General features: G+C 36.4%; 1 protein-coding gene across 1 annotated transcript in view; it reads right to left on the bottom strand.

The window, feature by feature from the left end:
* Positions 1–19,805, bottom strand: part of TRHDE (thyrotropin releasing hormone degrading enzyme) — a 214,264-nt gene that overhangs the window by 120,214 nt on the left and 74,245 nt on the right. Inside the window, exons 4-5 of the mRNA XM_027812500.2 lie at positions 12,203–12,357; positions 6,258–6,371 (exon numbers count right to left, since the gene is read on the bottom strand). Coding sequence (XP_027668301.2) covers positions 6,258–6,371; positions 12,203–12,357 — 269 coding nt within the window. The remainder of the gene's footprint in view (positions 1–6,257; positions 6,372–12,202; positions 12,358–19,805) is intronic.

Below are 19,805 nucleotides of genomic sequence, written 5' to 3'. Positions count from 1 at the left end.
CCTGAAGGTGATGAGATTCAGTGAGCTAAGTCCTGAAGGAACCAAAGATGCTTTGCAGGCACATCAAAAGTTACTTATCAGCTTGTGCTCCAAGTAAGTACACGTTGCCCCAACTTTCAAATAAACAGTAGCAGCACATTCAGTACAGCTAAAAATTTGAGAAACAGAGCCCTTCAGTAAGGATGCCCTCAAATACACAGCTACAGCTTTGCCACCAAACTTCCAATATCAACTTTACTTCCTTATGAAATGCGTATTCTTGTTTCAGTAGGGCTACTCTGCAGTGAGTCCTCACCTTGAGGCAAAAGTTGCCATAAAGTTTCTTTCTCATTTTTACTGAAGACAAAGCGGTTACTAACTCAAAATTATGTGAAATTCAGCCAGTTCACTGAAGTTTCTTCTAAACCAAAGCTTCATCTAAACCCTGAACTCACGAGATTTGAACTCACATGACCCAAAAACTCTCCTCATAATGTCATTTTAACTGCTCTCTCAAGATGAGCAGATAATGACATGAAGAAAGTTGAGACACTGACATTCTCCAAACCTGTACTTACTCTCTTGAATAAATGTTTCATCTAAATGTTGGTATTCATTTATGTCTGATCTCTAAATGTTAAGAGGTAACTACTTAAATTTAAGAATTCCATATATTAATCCACCTTGCCAGAGCATAAAAAAAGAAACTGTGTTAAGGAAGACCATGTGGAGATGGAAATTTAATTTCTTAGTTATAAGCTAAATTTAGTATAAGGATTTCTAAACTGGTGCACTTTAAAAGGACTAGTAATTAGCGACCACAAGATCTTGCAGCTTACCTTTACATATCTCTTTTTTCCTGCCAAAGTCAATTATACATGAGATTCTAGTTAATTTTACATTGAACACTTCCCCCATAGTTAAGTTAAAACAGAAAATCATACAAGGACTGACTTCACTGAGCAGTTACTGGGGGAAAAAACACTCCATGTGGTATTAATTAAAGGCTTACTTTTTACTGGCATGGGGACCCTTTAACCATAAAAGAAGAGATGAAAGTAGTTTTAAAAAATGAGAGGTTGAATCTCTCTCAATGCTGAGCCAGCGTGATATTTATGTTGGGTTAGAAGGATCAAGCAGGCTACAGCTCAGGTCTGAAATGCCAAAATAATAATGAAATAAATCAAAAAAGCCTATGTCTTAAGTCTGCTTCAAAACTTATAATGATTTTCTGAGGTTTCTATGAGTTAAGCAATGCCCAGAAAAACTTTATAGGTGGAAACAAACACTTTGGGAGGCAATCTGAGTCAAAGCACGTTAAAGACATGCATGTGTCTAATGGCCATCTTCACTTTTATTATTTCAACCGAATCAATGAGACAGGCAATTAAGATCATTTACCAAGAACACGGGCAGCATGTTGCATAATGTTCAATGTACTTAATGTAAATAAGTTCAGTTAAATGGTTTTCTTTTAACTTCTTTAGGCACAGGTAATTTCTTGCAGCATGTATTTTTAAAACAGAAATGTTGACATGCAGCCTCATTATTATTTTCAGCTGTCTGCAGTAACAGCAGGATCATCCAGGCTGTGGAACCTAACAGAGTGAAGGAAGCACGGTTCACTTTAAGAAAGATTAAAGATGCCATTTCACGTAGACACAAGGGTTTACTCCAAACACCGTAATCACAATTGATTAATACTAAGAAAATGTCTGGCAAATACGACCACCCTTCATTATAAAAGTAGTAATCACACAAGGAAGTGGGAGATCTTCTCCCAGAGCTTCAATGGATAGAGAAGGCAGAGGATTCAAAGCTATCACTGATGTACCACACCTTCATTCAGGCAATAAAGTTGTCAGCAAAGCTAACTTTTATATAATAAAGAAAAGGGAGAAGGCAGCTGGGCTCTGTGAAATGCTTTCTCAGCATCAAGCCAGGTACTGACTGCTGAAGTATTTGACGCTCATTTGATGGATGAAAGGGAAAATTACATGCCAGTAATTCCTGCTGTCATAGCCCTCAAAACCTACCCCAATACCAGAGACATTCAAGGACAAACGTGATGGTTCCTTCTACCAGAAAATAAGGAGGCAAAAGATCTGTCAATAAATTCCTGATCTGTAAGCCTCAGTTGAATTCCTTCCTTTACAAAGCCACATACAAAGGACTTCAGGATAACAAGAGAAACAAGCACAGAGGAAGACAGAACACACAGTAGCAAACAGGCATCTGGAAGGAGGAAGGTGAGCAGGGTAGATGAGAAAAGACAGAGCTATGAAGTGGAAATTACCAGCATGTAGTCTTCTGCTGTAATTTTCTCTTTTCTCTGATCCTAAAACTAGCAGAGGCCACCGTCCACAGAGGTAAGATTACTTTGTATCAGCCGTTAAGATCTTACAGCTCACAAACTCACATCCAATTGCTGTTGCTTTTTGATGGCTTGGAGAGACAACCAAACAGTTACATGGTCAGCCTCTGATACAGAAACCTCATCTCTAAGTCATAAAATAGCACCAGCCAGGGAATTCACATGCAGATGACTACTTTGAGTACACGTGATCAAGTGAAATTCTCTGATCTCTCTAGGGAACAGTCTGCAGAGCCAACTTTCTTTTGGAAACCATCCTGACAACATTAAAAAAAATGCTTAAACTTCCAAGTTGTTGAAGAATGAGATTTAAAAATAAGAATTTTAGACATTTCAGAATAAGAATTCTAAAAAAACTCCTAATTTGGGGGATAGGCAAGGCAAGAGGCTGGAGTGGGAAGAATGGTGAATTAATTTCCACGGCAAATGTCTAATGACTATATAGTAGGGACATATTTCCTGCAAAATCAGAGGTAGCTTCACCTTCAAGAGGTAAAAAGTAACATATAGGGACTTATTTTTTAGGCGAGGGAAGGAAATGAGAATTTTTAGCTTTGAACTTGAAGTAACTTACATTTTAAAAAGTATATTAACACCAGTGATGGAACCATGAAGGATCTCAGCACAGGAAGCTCACCCTCCTGTTTTAAAACCAGCAAAAGTTCAGCCACTTCCTCAGGAGAGTTATGATGTATCTTATATTAACTGCAGCGGATAATGGACACCTCCATCAGAACGACTCTTCATTCTGTTCTGCACCCAAAATTTTAATAAAAGGATCAAGGGAATAAGGATGGTAAAGGTTTAATAAGGACTGGATTTCCTTTCTCACTAAGATTATGCAACCCTGATGAAGTATGTAAACACCTTCTCCACAAGACAAGAAATTCTAGACCTGCTGGAAGCCACAATAAAGTGTTACAGCTCCGTGGCAGTTCAGACTATATTATTATCCCTCCATCTTTACTGCAGTAAAAGAAAAGCCTTAAAAAAATAGAAGAAAAACTGATAAAATCAAAATCCTCAGAGGAGGAAGAAATGTTTAAGCAAGCTAAAGAACTTAGAGAAGAAGAAAAAAGGCAGAAAACAGGTTTCAGACAAAACCCATGGCACTCCGCTTTGTGCAGAACTCAGTGCTGCCGGTCTAACCTATTAACGGTGTGAACATGCCTAATGGATATCTGTCCTTAAGAATCTCAGGTTCAGACATACCAAGTTTGTGAATGCCAGATAAGATGGACAGTGAAACACACTCGGCTCTGCCAAAAAAGACACATCTTCAGACAAGTAGTAGCAAAACTTTAGGGGCTTACAGAGCTTTAATGGTGAACGCTTATTTGCCTGTAGCCTATAAGCATCCAACAAGTTAGGTAGGAAGCTGTGGATAGATCTATTTGTTTCAGATGTATCCATATCACCCAAGCTGCATTTCCAGACAAAAGTCCTTTTTCTGGAATTGACTACCAGTCTTCTGCTTCTACATTTATCCAAAATGAAATGTGACAAAAAATCTTTAATAAGCTAAAAATAAGATGACTTTGACCTTATAGCCCATGGGCTTCTTGATGAAACTTTCAAGGGTAACATTTCAGAACTACAAGAGAAAGAACTTCCTTTAGACAGAAAGATAATTTTGGCATATTATTCTGTTTTCCTGATGCAAAGAGCTGTGGTATCATACACCATAACACCTCTGTATTTTTATTCACAAGTATGAATTACTGCTGACAAAACACCACTCAGAATGCTGGAATATTGGTCTGTTTAACCATCATTACAGAAAGTAAGGTTTGTAGTTATTGGTTTTGCAGCTGATTTATGACACTTATACTGTATCCTTCACTTTTGGGAAAAAAAAAAAAAGTTGTTTGGAACAGTTTTTATTTTTATAAATGCTCACTCTTTATTTTTTCAAGATCACAAACGTCAGTATGATCTAAACAGCAAATGCACTTTATACCGTTAACAAAAATATCCAGCAAGCCAAATTCAGGTAAATGTAACTTTTGCTTCCTCTTCCAACAATCTCTGTAATAAGGCTTAAGCATCACAGTATTGATTTCTACTCTAGTCTGCAAAAAAATGTAGCATGTTTAAATGTTTAACTTATCAAGTGTTCCATCTTGCCACCGATTTTCTAATTGTTTAAACATTTCAGTATGGTTATTTTTATATAAAGGGCCAATGATATCCAAAGCCTTATGAAAAGTGTATGTCTACCTTCTTTCTAATTTAAGGAAAAACTTGACAGATGAGTATTTTTCCAGGCACCGCAGTGTTACTGTAGTTAATTCTAATTTATGCAGCATGTGTCTGATTTCCCAGTTTAACTGTCATACCTTGCTCAACCCATTCGTTTTGCCTGTATTCTGCTAAGATGCCAGGATTTCACGTGATGGGCATGTCATTTGCATAACAGTGAACATTACATTCATTCCACAGAAATCTCAAGCAAATATTCTATGTTCCAAATGACTTTTAAAGCAAAGTTATTCTGGGTTTGTTAAACTGATTATGTGATGAACAAATGACTGATGATTTGAAGATAAAATTCAGTGTATAAATGTTGTCATCTACAACATTTCACTGTGCTAAAATCATAAAGGACTGCCAGATTTAATCGCATTCATAATTAGAATCATTACATTGTAATTCAGGATATGTTTTTCATAAAGATGGAAGAGAATGAGTTTTAATACAGCCAAAGCCAGGTAAACCCAACAAGCCTACCTATGCAAGACAGATGTCAGTTCAGATAAAGATTTATTTTTCTTTTCATAATGCAATTATAAACCAAAATTGACATCTGAAAGAAAAAAATTAAAATACTACAAAGAATTCAAACTTCACAGGACACATACCTAAGTATACAACTATTTTTAAAAATTAGCTTTAACTCATAATTATAGCATCTTCACTTCATGACACGCAAAAGTTAATGGCATAAGAATACTCAACAAATCACCTAGAAATGGGAAAAAACTTTTCAGAAGCTAGTATGCAAGAGTTTAAGCAAAATATTGAAGCTACAACAAATCTCTATCAGGCAATCTGTATTTCTAACATATTTTGCTACATAATTAGAAGATGTGTAAACACGAAAGGGTAGCAAAGAGAAAAATTTCTCCAAAGGATAATAAAATCTATACAGCAACCCTCAACATAGTCTCACACACAATTTCCTTGTCCTGAGGTCTCATGTCGCTTCTTTTTCTTACAATACTTCTAGACTACAGCAGTTGGTATAAACTGAGACCTGACTAGGTACGATATAAGAGAAGGACTCCAAAAGAATGCCCCAGCATGGCCTTCCCAGTCTGCTCTCAGAGAGCTACAGCACTTGCACACCAGCTGACAAAGCATGTCCAGCTGGAAATCATACTGGAACCTAGATTATCAACTCATTTACCCATGTTAACTTAGTACATACTGCTAGATGGCCAAATAAAGCAGGAAGATAAAAAGAGTAAACTTAGGGAGAAGAGCACAGAATACTGTAGGAAAAAATATGCTCGGTTTTACAGTATGGTTTAGACAAAAACTTCTTTCCAATTTACCTTGTGTTTGTGGATAAAATTCAATATTTGAATATTTTCAGAAATAGTCCATGTTAAATCATAACTGCTTTAATCCATAATGTTTCTGAGCAGAGAGACAGCAGTTATTTTAATGTTGGGTTATGATAGACACGACCTTATTTCTCTTGTAATAAATTAGAGGTTACACTTTTGGAAGGCTGTCAAATTATTTCACACCTAGTGATTTTGCTTCATTGGACATCTGATACTTGCATGCATCATTTGATGTTTTTCAGCAGTCCCTGTCTGTAACAAAAGCAGGAGTATAGCAGCAGAGCAACTTTTCTGTGGAGTCTCCAAATTAACAGAATAAAAAACTGACTTACCATGTGCCACCCTGGGTAGAGGTAGTCTGTCCCAACAAATTCAAAATAGTGAGCAAAACCTTCTTTCAACCACACATCCTCCCACCAAACTGGAGTCACAAGGTCACCAAACCACTGCAAAGAAATTCCAAATTAACAACCATTGGGAAACCATGTTTGTGTACATCTCCCATTATGCAGAACATATTCTTCACAAGTTTTAATAAAAACAGTAATATATACCACCCACTGAAACTCATTAACTGTTTCTTTCATGTAATAATGAATTAAGCCTTTACAGGATGCACAAGTTACTGAAGTAAAACATTAGAAAACAACAAGCAGGAGAAAAGAAGCATTAAGGAGCGTATTCAGTTATCCAAAGCAGATGCTCCCCTAAGTTTAAGGGACTAACATACACAATGGACAGAGAAAGGCTTCTACCTTGAGTAATCTGATTGATTACATATGTATAGTGCAAATCTTGAAAAACTGGGAAGACAACTCCACACCCCAGACCTAAATTTTAGCATTTCTTTCTCCATAATGTCTGCCCACTACAATTTACAGTCCTACGGATGTTCCAGTCATTGGCTGGTTTCCTAAGGAATGCAGTTTTATACAAACATGCCACCTCTTTGTGGGCAGGATTCAGATGCCTAAAAGCAGGTAGTTGATGTCACTTAAAGGACATCTTAGGGCATCTGAGATACCACAGGCGTAGAAAATTTCATACGAGACTTACAGGAGATCTGCAGCCTTCACAAACAACAGTCAGAGGCAGAGGGTATCTAAAATGGCATCGGCCGCCTATGTCTATGCAAAGGAAACCTACCCGAGCTGACTGCCTTTCCTGCTCCCCCCAGGTCACTCTTGAATTTACCCACTGACTTCAATCTAATTTAGAAAGAAGAAAAGAGATCTCAAGGATAGTTAAATTGCTACGTGAAGATCAGCAGCTGAAAAGAGGAGAAGGACCTAATCTGAGGGCAAGGCAAGACGACAGCTATTAGATACTCTGCTCAGTAACTGCCAACAGCCAAGAACTTGTCACAGTGCAGGACACGTGGGTGTCAGAGGGATTTCAGACAGAGCTGGGATGATCACTGGAAGAATGAGGACAAAAATTCAAAGGAAATCAGGCATGATCAATTTTTCAGCCTATGGATGAAGCTGTTTAAATGATGGCCGCAGCCCTGTGCAACCAGGATCATTGTAACACCAGTGGTATGGGCAGAAACACATATGCTATTATGAAAACATATTTGACACAACCTGCAGCATCTTCTTTGCCAAACAAGTACTGAAACTTTGTTTCAATAAAATTCTCTGCCAGTTTTTTTCTTAATGTGAATAGAAATGAGATTAATTCATAATCAAGAGATTCTGAGCTTCCATGGAGTCGTAAGCTCTGAAAATACACAGAAGGGGAGCAGCAAATAAAGTATTCCAGAGGGAAAGACTCATGTCAGAGCAGAGGAGCTGCTGCTGATACGGTAACGAGAGTGGGGAACGAATGAAACTGAGTTGACCGGTAAGCGGTTGCTATCATGACAGTTGGCTTATTCGAAGGCTTTGTCTGGGACCTGAAAATGAAAGGTCTCACTTCTGTGCCTTTGTGGAGTGAGAATAGTGCCAAGGAAGGATCAATGCTGTAACGAGGACCCTTAGTGAAGCAAATATAAGGGCTCCAAAGAACAGACTACAAGAACTGAGACTACCAGACTGCCACGCAATGTTCAGTAAACGGGATTTAAACAAAAAAATAAAGTGAAACATGGCAATGAATGTCACTGATAACAACTTAAGAATTTAGAGAGAAAAGGTGAGGCTGACCAAAGTCATATTCACACACTATGCGAAACCAAACTTAATGGAGACTCAGTGATCATATTGAAGACTATAGATAAATTAGCTCAGAGAGACCAATGCAGGTCAACCCTGATCTCATGCACACTTAACTGACAACACGAAGAAACACTGGAAATGCATTCATACAGTTAATGCACTTTTCACAATCTGAAATATTAGAGTAGCATATCACAGAGGAGTATGAAAATTATAATAGAATAGGCTGATTAAATGATTTCTGATGAAAACAGACTACAGACAATAGCAGAGAGTTTATTTCTTGAATTACAAGAGAACCGCTGAACAAGTATGAAACCAGTTACAGTGGTGGTATGCTATGACTATTCAGAGAGAGTTTTCAAAAACTAAAGGTTTTAAAGCTCATAATACATCCTTTTGTAACTCAAAAGCATTAATAACAAGAATTTATTCTGTCACAAAAGAGAATTTCTTATACTCCTTTTTGAGTTTTCCAGGTTGATTTATTATTGATACAATTAAACAAATACTTTTAATTATCCTCCTAAAGGAAGAAGTGTTTTACAAGTATTAAAACAGCATGTGATACCAATATTAAAACACAGAGAATTTCCTTAACTAGTCTTGAATAGTATCAGAGATAGTTATGAATATCAGAAATAGAGCAGCTCCAGAGTCTGCAATTAATGAAGCCAAATTTTCCAGCAGAAAGGTGTTATTATCTTCCTAGGTGTTATGTGACTGAAAGGAAAACATTAACAACTTCATTTATTTAAGTAATTGTTTATTTATTTATTTATATATTTATTTGTGTCTGACTCTAGACACTATTTGCCTGGAGTGAAGATCATTACTTCTTTTTATTTTGGAAAAGAAAAATGAATTTAAATGTATTGACTACATAAATTTCTCATCTCCTTCAGGTATTATATTCAACCTGACATGCAGAAGGCACTTATTTTACAGACACACTGAAAGGACACTTTCCTATATGCCTTCTTTACAGATTATTAAAAAAACATTGATTTAGAAATTTTTAATTTTCCTTCTGCTTTGATGCCTCTTTAACTCAATCTGTCACACCAAGTTTTGTACTCAGGTGGGAAAATTATCACAAAAGATCATGGTGCATAAATTCAAATGACTCCTTCTTCAAAGGCTGTAGGTGGGACTGAGCTGTGATACACAAATAAAACTGATTACTACCTTAATAGGATTATTTTAATAAATTAGGGTAATTATTTCAAGCTACCAACTTAAGCTCCTAGAAGTATGTGTGTTTTGATCAGTATCTCATTTGTGTTTTGGGGCTTGAGAAAGAAGGTTTTATGCCAAAACACTCTTTCTTCCAATTACTAGGTTTTTAAATTAAATATAAAATGTTCTAAAAGAACAATCAAGCTGCAGTATCAAGCTCTAGCACCTACAAAATCACTAAACTAAAGCTACCCATGTTAAAGTGTCCCTCCTAAAACACGTACCTAAAATAAATATCTAGTCAAGCAACAAATCACCTGTGAAGAAATCAGGCGTAAAATTCTTTCTTACAGGCCTTTTACCTGTATTTTGACATGCACAAAATTTATTTGTCCTTCTGCAATGCTGTCTCTCCTTTTCTCTGTCCTGAACACTGTGCTCAAGCATTAATACCCAGCATGTTGGGGAATTCTGATTTTAAACAGTCATATCTATAAGTAACAACCCCAATTCTTAATATTCTTCTGATTTTTCTGATCTCGGGAACAACATTAGCAAAGCAACTGCTGTATTACTCTATCAAGGGTTTCACACAGGTCAGGTTGCTACATGCCCAGTTATGTTCTGTAAGTCTTAAAGTCATGGGTTTAAAATCAAGGGAAATAGGACAATGATTGAAACCTTAAAAAAAAAATATTTTAGAAAAACGTATTTTAGGAGAGTTCCCTTTCCTTTCACCTGAGATTTTAAAGAAATCAGTAAATAGAAATCAAGACTGGAGATGTGGATTCTACTTTTGGCTGCAACAGAAGTGATCTTAGTTAATCTCTATTATTCTGTGTGTAAAAAATGAGTGAAGGGAAGGAATATTCATGTGCCACCCCAGGTTAGAAGGCAAGATGATGCACAGCAAAAGACAATGAAAAATGCAGTGAATAATTAACAATTAAACAGCAGAGGCAGGAGATGCTGGACCCAATCTGGTCTCAGTTCAATACATTTTCAGCTAAATTAGTATTGTTTAGAGTTCCTGCTCTATGCTATCCACAGCTACAGTTGCCTTGACAGGCTTCTAAGTATGTTAAGATAAAAGCAGAAAAAAATGGCTAAACAAAGACAACACTGTGATGGAGGTGCTATACAGTGTTCTGTGGCTTGTGTTTTTGGAAGGTTTCTGTCTTTAAACATTATTTACAGATGAACAAACCATGTTCTCTGTGACTCGATTCTGCATCTAAAAGGTAGAAATAATATTTCTTCCACCTGAATATTTTCTATCTTGTCTAGTTACCCAGTGAAGCAGCTGAGCAAGGACCTGATCTGCACGGCACTAAAACAGAAACAGCAGCAACATTAATGGAAGAAGATACTTCTAATTAAGCTAACAGCACTGGAAGTAATATCAACACAGACACCAAGTAAACCTTCTCATTTGCAATTTTAAGGTCACTTAAATGTAGTCATAGAGTCCTTTGTTACCCTAAAATAAATTCAGATACAGTTTTCACCTACTTCATGATCCTCTGATATTCCCACAGCAATGAAAAAAGGCTTCAGTTTCAATGAGAACCAAATAAACAAACTTGGCAAGTTACTGATGTGATAATTGCCCACATTTGAAGTATAAATTGCTTTGGAAGCAGAGGAAATTATTAAAGCCGTGCAAAGAATGACTGGGAGTAATGGAATGACTTCACAAAAAGGGAGACAAGCTGAACACTAGGAAAAAGTTATTGACCATCAGATTTAATCAAAAGGTTTTAAGGGAAGCGGTGTAACCCTGTAATCAGGAGCACTGAACCCAGCACTACAAAATGCACCACATGGAAAAAACTAATACTAACAGGAGCCAGAATTTGATGACCTAATATGTGTTTTCTACACTTGATTCCAAAGGGCCTGTAATTTTTCTAGCAGAACAGTGTGCAATTCTTATTGTACTGCACAATAAAGAGCATATAACAAAATCAGATGATCATATTGAGAACAAACCAGCAATAACTTTCAATAAGAATTTCATGTTGTAGTTGAAGACTTCATATCCCAATGCAAAACATGAATATGAACCAAACATTATTTCCAGGTTCATCTATCAGAACTCCACTACAAAAGCTCCCTCTTATATGGTACTTTTTATTTGCAGAAAGTGTTAAGAATTTGCATTGCCTTTTAAAGAATACTGTGTAAAGTCTCAGATGTAAGCCATGCTGATTACACAGTAGGATTTCATTCATTTTAACCTGAAGGCTATGATTATGCCTCTTTCGAGTGCAAGAAAGGGTTTCCTGCCCCTGCAGCACATTACTTCAATAACATTTGCATTCAACTCAGTATTATTAAACACTCGTAATGTGTTTAGTTTGAGATAAGATGGAAGAAATATAAAATAAATTGTAATATGGGTTTATTGTCAAGTTTTCTTATTGATACAAAAGTTTCTGTATACATAAAGACTCAATTTTCCACTGTTAGTGAACATAGGGCCAGTATTAAATTTAAAAACAAAATGAAAAGAAAAATAAAATGGAAGTATGTGTATATGTGACAGAAGAGGACAACTACCAAACTGATTTCCACCAAAACATTTTTTACATGAACACAGAACTCAGCATTACTCTGCTGTTCTGTAATAAATCATTTTCTACAGTTATTAACATGTTTAGTCTACATATCAACAACACACACACAAACATACAAAATATAATCATACAGAAGATAGGGAAGTCGTTCATTGCTACTAACTTTCTCTTCTACCCCCATTTTGAGTCTTCCCAGTTCCAGGGTTGCAGTGATGTGTCTTACATATCTCCATATTATTTGGGCTCTAGTTACAATGAAAGTTGCAGTTGTCTATATGCACAACAAAAAATCATTTTCAGTTTTGAAAAGGAATGCATGGTTTCTGATATTAATATCAAATATCTGAACACCTTTAATACCTGATGACATAGCTCATGTACAATGACCATCGTGACATCCAGTAGGTATGATATAGAAGAAATGCTTGGATCTAGCAGTATCCTTTGCTCCACAAAAACACTCAGTCCCCAGTTCTCCATAGCAGCGTACGGATGCTTAGGCACAGCTAACAGATCTAGAAATAGAAAAAATACATTAACTCCTTGTGGGAGCTACTATGCTGAAGAACTATTAAAAGTAAGGCCATAAATGATCGCAAAAAGCATTTTAAATAACATATATGTAAAAAACAAAACTTAATTTCAGCTCTCTTGTAATGTTATTTAGGAAACATTCATAAAATATTCATTTTTTTATCTTATGCCACTACCTATTCACACATGATTACCATGTTATTGCTGTAACACAGTACTTAATATTTCTAATTGTAGTTTTCTATACAGAATCTAGCTTATTTTTAATACTTTGTTGATTTACTTCTGGGTTTGATACTGCTTCTCATTGTTTACTATACAATAACAATGCAGTAAAACAGACTTTTACCACAAGTATTTTTTATCTTTTCATTAAAGTGACTCCTTTATGAACATCTTGCACATCAGACCATAAGGACTGACATTAAGGGTAGCACTGAAGAAATACTGTTTCATAACAACCAGAAAGATGGTGAATGGTTCAGAATCACCAGTTCTTACAAAACAAGATATCCTTCAGCGTGCAGTAGTGCTAGCATGCGTCCTCTGAGAACAGAGCTGCTGACAGTCACCTCTCAGCCCTGCAGGCTGGAACAACGGTGCTCTACACAACGTCAGGGGTGTTCAGTTTTATATTCAGCGAGTGACACAGTATTAGGAAGAAGATAGGAAGGTCCTTCATCAGGTAAAAAAAAAAAAAAAAGCAGTGGGGAATTTCTCTCAGTGGAATGAGGTTGAACAAGGCAATATTACAATGTCTACCCATGTGTTAGAAAAATCTTACTGCAGAAGATTGAGAAGAAACTAAAATTGACTATTTTATATTGACTGGAAAGAAATTTAAAATTACAGTAAATTGACACAGGCAATAAATCAAAACACAACCTGGCAAAACCATCTGAAAGAGCCCAGAAACAACATGTATGCGTACCAGAAGCCCAGTATAACCTGTGTACAAATCAGCCAGAATTTTGGAAGCTACACTGTCACATCAGCATGGTGCTCCCTCCAGTCAAACTAATTAGCCTGGCTTCTTAATTAATTAGCCTGGCTGCCACACTCCTCTCATTTGGCTGTATTACTTCTGGTTCCAAAGGTAGTTCATTCACAGTTAACACAAGTATCTCTCAGTGGTACTGCGCTGGGTGGGATAAAAGGTCTCTGGGTTGACTTCCTAACCTGAAGAAAAAATTCTGACCTGCTTATTCTAAATAACACTCTAAATTATATCACAGCACTGACACATCTCCCAGGTTTGTCTGTCTTGGCTTGCTGATACATGTGGTGGAATTGGCTTGGAGAACAACCTGACAGCAGGAGCTTTACTTCAGGATTCACAGGAAGTTGCCACTGAAATACCAGGAATGGAAAAATTGGGTATTTTCCAGCACTCCCAAAAAGGGCCTGCTCCAAGAAGCAGAAAAATATCAGCCTTCTAGTGGAAGCATAGAGAGAGTCTAGCAACTACTTCCAAACAAAAGCAAATTGAAAATATCCAAATTGCAAACAGAGACATACTACAAATGGTAAAGAATAAATATTTTATATAAAAGCAGACACTAGAACAAGAGCCTAATTAAAGAAAATACAGTAAAAATCTGAAACATGGTGTTCAAGGTTAGACATGCTAGTAACTTCAAAATAACTTGCTGTACTTATTTTTTAGAATAACTGCAATTTTTTATAAATCACATGCAAAATGAAAAACTCCTGTCCGCTACACAAAGAAGGGGTAAGGACGGAAAAAAAAAAAAGACACAAAGTCTACTGGGTGAAATCACTGAAATTAATAGCAAATCTTCTTTAACATTAAACAGGCTCTCTCCCATTCCCAACTCTGTAAAGAAAGCTGTAACTCCTCCTACAGTGATGAAACTTTCCTCCAAAAGGCATCTTCAGAAGAATGCAGAAATACCCTCTTCTTACTTACACTAACTAAATTTTCAGCAACTCCCCTCAAATAAGCAAGGCAACACTGAAATCCAACTAGCATGAAAGTAAAACCAGTTCCCTACTTTTAACTGGTCCTTTTGTTTCCTTTCTGTCCTTTGGGTTCATTTGTGGCTTTTGGTCTTTCTTCCCAGTCATAAAAGACAGATTTTTGTCAATGTCAGCCAGTTATAAACTGGAACAACTCAGTGGAACTGCGAAACTAGGGTGAGGTCCTATAGTAAACACCTTTACAGGCTAATTATAGACTGTCTTTGACTATTTGTGTCATTGGTATCGGTGCTGGTTTAGACTGATACTTTATAGCACTGACATACCAATAAAACCTTCCAATCTGATGGACGGCTAACTGCCTTGCAGGTAGACAACTGCAAAGGGATATTCTAAATCACTCTAATCCAACACAGCCCTGTTGCTCTGCAAGGCTGGAAACTCCTCTCATGCATCAGCTAATGCTTAAAGGGCTTTTCTGAACAGACAAAACAAAACGTCATAGATAACCCTGCTGGTTTCCAGAATGCTAATCCTTGCAGGTGACATGAGCATACCAATAGCTCCGAACGAATCAAGAAGCATACTACAACATAGAGACACACTCCCACCTTTTCCTATTGCACAGTCTGATGCACTGCACTTTAATACCAAAGAAGAGACTTTCTTAATCTCCAGCGACTGACAGAACAGACTCTGAACATATTCATTATCACAAAATGAGAAATCTTTTGCTTCTCATTGTCTCTGTCTAAACTCGGAATGACCACTTCCTGGTGTTAATTTAGAAATTAAATTCTTCAGCAGTTGGTCTTGATTGCTCCACTATCTTTAAATAAAATTCCAAACATGCCTAGTTTTGTGGTAAAAGACACAATGATCTATATCTTTCTCCAGGGAGTCATAAATGTTTGATTCCAGAGGGACAATGTTTGATGTTCAAGTCTCAACATGAGAATTTATATTTCCCCACTTTTATCATGCCATTAGAGCACTGAGGAAGGTATCCTGTGCTCCTGGAGGTGACATCTGTTAAGGTTTTAGTGTAATTTATAAGGAGCAAAGTACAAAAGGAGGGGTGATGATGCACATTTTGATAGAAATACCATTCACACATATTACTGTTCAAAGTGTTCTGCACTAACTGCAAAACATGAACTACTGAATATATAACAGCTTGTGTGCATGCTGCATCCAGTTACTTTGCACACTATTTAATTAAATTCTTTGTAAAGCACTTGTGAATGTTTGATTACGTGGATATTGCTGGGGAAATAGAAATGCATGTTATTGCTTGCAGAGAATAATATCCTCATATATCATAAAACTGTTACTTGAGATTTCCTGATACAGCAGTGCAGAGAGTTCTGTGTACTGCTGGAATAATAGAGGGTTTCCACCTCTTGGCCTTCACAGAGACTAAATTCATGACCAAGAAGTAAAAACTATACAGCTAAAATAAAATTGCCAGAAAAGCCATCAGGACAAAAACGTGTTGGAACTTCACACTAACTTACTACACTGGTACAATTACTCGAATACAAGCAGAGCATTTGGACGTTTTTTAAATCTATTTCTGTACGAATCTCATGAAAAACGTTTCAAGTTACAAAAACTGTACATAGCTCAACAGCTTCTTTTATTTCCAAACATTTAATTAAGGCATCACAATTATGTGAGCTTACATCAAAATATAATTGTCTGACATTATTTAGCAAGTATCATCATAGCGCAGAATAGAAATCAGCAATTTAACACCTAAGCTGGTCACAAAGCAAATCAACATTTGATGTTTTTTTAACTTTATCCCACCTTTATCCCACAGAACTTGGTATCTGTTCAATTCAAACAAATGATTTTTTTTTTCTTTCCCCCCACTCAGTTACGGTATTTTCTAGGCACCCTCAAAAAACACTGAATTCCCCAAACCATGCAACTGGGAACATCACTCTTGCGTTAAGAGAGGGGTCAGAACTGAATAGGATCAAACGCAAAACAAGATACAACTCTCCCATGCAGAGTATCCTGAATCTGGGGGTCCTCCCCCCCTTTATCATCCTACTCTTTCACAAATATCTAAGCACCTTTTCTACCACTGTGATTCCACTGGTATAACAGACACACATCCTTACTATACATGTAAATATGACTGTATGGATAAACACAGAAAGACAGATGGACATCCGCATGCATTAACACATTTACTAGCATTTACTAATACTACGTACTGCAGTTTTATTTGGTTTAGCTGCTGGTTGAAATGCAACCGAGGGCTAGATCCTGCAGAACATATGGCTATTAAATTTCTAATGCTCAAGATGAAAGATAAAAAGCACCGCCTGGGGAGGATATGGGGGGGGTAGGGGGCTGGGGAAGAGTACCTACCTAAATGTGTAAACAATTTCTGCAAATTTTCTGTTATCATACATGATAAGTCACCCAAATAAATCTGCATCCTGACACACTGCAACTTGTGAATGAGAACACACAGTGAGAAACAAGAATTTTCTATCAAGCATTTTAGACACACATTTTCCTTAATAAAATGAGGAGGCACACAGCGATAAACTGTTCACTCCATTGTCCCTTAAAATCCCTGGTTTCATTACAAAAGTGGCACTACGAAAATAATTTGAATTTACCTGTGTGCTTCTGACAATATTATTTACATTCATTTCTTCACAGAGGGTTTCTTCAAGGTTTCAGATGTAGATTTTTGCTACCAGGTATATCACTTTTTTGACAATTTCAATAAATTAAGAGAAAGTGTGGACTAACATCAGTTTATTTTATTCTTGACAAATGAAAATACAAAGTATGGTTTTGCTTTTTCCTAATGCTGTACAATGCAATGAATAGCTTTATTAAATCTCTTTAAAGGTCGTGTGCAATTTCCTAAATGAATGTTGTTGTACAAAAAAAAGAACTATTTACTAAAAGGGTTTATATTTCTGCCACTCAAATTCCTTAATCAAAGCCATTTCTTTTACTAAGTAGAAGGTGCTTTTCAGTAACAGAATACCATTTAATGATTTATGCAGATTTCAAGGAACAAAGCAACTACAAAAAGTGACAGCTCTGGTTCAAAACCATTAATCAAAAGTAGTTATTATAAAAAAAAAATAAATCTGTATTTTCTGCTAACATATTTATAAGAAATATCTAAACTGGCTACTGAAAAACTTTCTTTTCTGCACTGTGTGCTTAGTATGTGGCAGACAAGTTTACGCTGGAAACGAAGTTTTCCTTGTATATATTTCATCACCTTAAAGAATTATTTGGGAAGGAAAAAAACCCCAAAACCCAAGCATCCCAGGACCTGGTGAAAGCTCTCTGAAGCCAACAGAGAGGTCCCCAACTGACTGCAACAGCAGAACGAAACACAACTAATAGATTTGAATGCTCACTCTGAAATGCCTGATTTTCAGAAAATACTGAGTGCACGTTTCCTGAAAATTAAACTATTTCACTATCTCACTTTTGGCACTTAGGACCTAGCTACTATAAATTAGCTGTCTTTTAGCTATTATTTTTATTTAAAATTAATAGTATTTATTTAAGCTTAATAGTATTCTTCTGTCTTCTCTCACTAGATGCAAAGTATTCAAATACACAAAAGTCACAAAAACCTGGATGACAGCCCCATGGGAAATCTTCAGCTAGCAGTTCTGTTTATCCAAACGGTTATTCTGGCACACATCAGTTGTTATCTCTGGGACTACACCACCAATACCCTTCTGTGAGCATGACACTTACTAACCCACACGGACGTTATCCTGCAGAGTTAATGCAAAGGTCTAAAACTGTTTGCCATTATTTCAGTCAAATCAAATGGCTTGTTGCAGACCCTGAGGAGAAATCACTGACACACAGCAGTTTATTGCTGGGGTTTTTATTGCTTCTTATTGCTGTACAAAGTATTACTTAACATTAACTGACATAAACAATGGATGGATTTCCAGAGTGTTTGATACAAATAGCAGATGTTTAATGCAATGTGAATACTAAAGAATCCAAGAGGGAAGAAAAAAAATAAATGTGGGAGAGAAAGCTGGGGAGCATAAGGGGGGAGAACAAGCAGTAATATAGAAAGAAAAATTTTGAAATTTTTTCAAGCAACTGAGCCTTGACAGTGGGTGATGGCTAGTTTTCAGTTTAATAAAATAAAATAGAAACCAGTTGATTTTATTTGACATGCATATTATGAAATTGCTTTCAATTTTCATAACCCAAATCTACAGATCACTTCTTTGTCATTTCAAAGTATATCAAATGATTCAATGTTAAAATGAAAAATGAATGCAATCGCCCATTGAGGCTAGATTATGTATCACCTGGGTTGTATCAGTCTCTACATGAACAATGCCTTCCTTTTAAGTAATACCTGGTCAGATCATTAGTAATTGCTGTACAGTAACAAACAGGGCAGGGGAAAAAAAAAAATCTTTCACAAGGTTTCTTTAGAAACATAAACCTTTTTTCCCATCCCTCAATCTAATGTGGGTATTCTAGTCTCAGACATACATTAGAACATAGAGTTACACACTTAGTTAGCATAACATAGTTAGAACAAACCAGCAGAGAGTGAAATTCAGGTTTCTGTTACTCTAAGCTACAGGGGTAGTACTGTATGTGCATCCCTTACAGTATATACACAACACATGAACAGAGAAAATGTATCCCAACTCTCAACACCAAAAGATCTAGAGAGAAGAAAAAACAAGAAAGACTTTTGTTGCCTTCATAAATACTGTCTCCAATATATATAAGAGCATTGACATGATGGAAAATTGCCAACAGCCATTTTCCTACCACCACAGTTAATAGAGCATGAGGATTCTACAGCTGAAGACAACACACCACTGATTACCGAGCGCTTCCAGTATGAATACTGCTGCAAAGAAAACGATCAAGTGCCACTGCCATACTCCTTCCCTTCACTGCAAAGCTGAGGTGCAGGTACGCAGAAAGCTCCAGAAATCAATACTACTTAAGGATTATAATGAGGTAAATAATTCTTTTCATCTGGTACACAGAACACTGATTTGCATCACAGTAATAAAGATATGAATGTTTCCATTAGCACAACACTCCATATACCCAGATTTACCTCTTTTATGTTTGCTTTAAAGTGAGATCGTATTCACAGGCGACGGGCACAGTTAAGCAGAAGAAGTAGAAATAGTAATTTTGGGAAAACAGGCAGGTATTTCACATTACCATTGTCTCAAAAATATGTATCACAGTGTTCCAGTTGGAGATAAAATTACAATATAACTAGTCATATGTGCTCCATCTGAAGTCAATGTTTTTGTGCGGACTGTATCTATTTATCTTCTCCTAGATGCACTGTCCTGGATAGCTCCTGAGATACTGTTTTTAGGTCTTGCTGTTTATACTAAGCCCTAAAATAAAGTTTATACCACATTCTTATGCAAATTCTTTAAATAATATTACATCAGGATAATTTTTTACTATCTTAATAGTA

The sequence above is a fragment of the Falco cherrug genome, chromosome 5, assembly GCF_023634085.1.
Source record: "Falco cherrug isolate bFalChe1 chromosome 5, bFalChe1.pri, whole genome shotgun sequence".
Classification (NCBI taxonomy): domain Eukaryota; kingdom Metazoa; phylum Chordata; class Aves; order Falconiformes; family Falconidae; genus Falco; species Falco cherrug.
The sequence above is the reverse complement of the archived record's forward strand: the minus strand, read 5'-3'. Positions and strand labels throughout refer to the sequence as shown.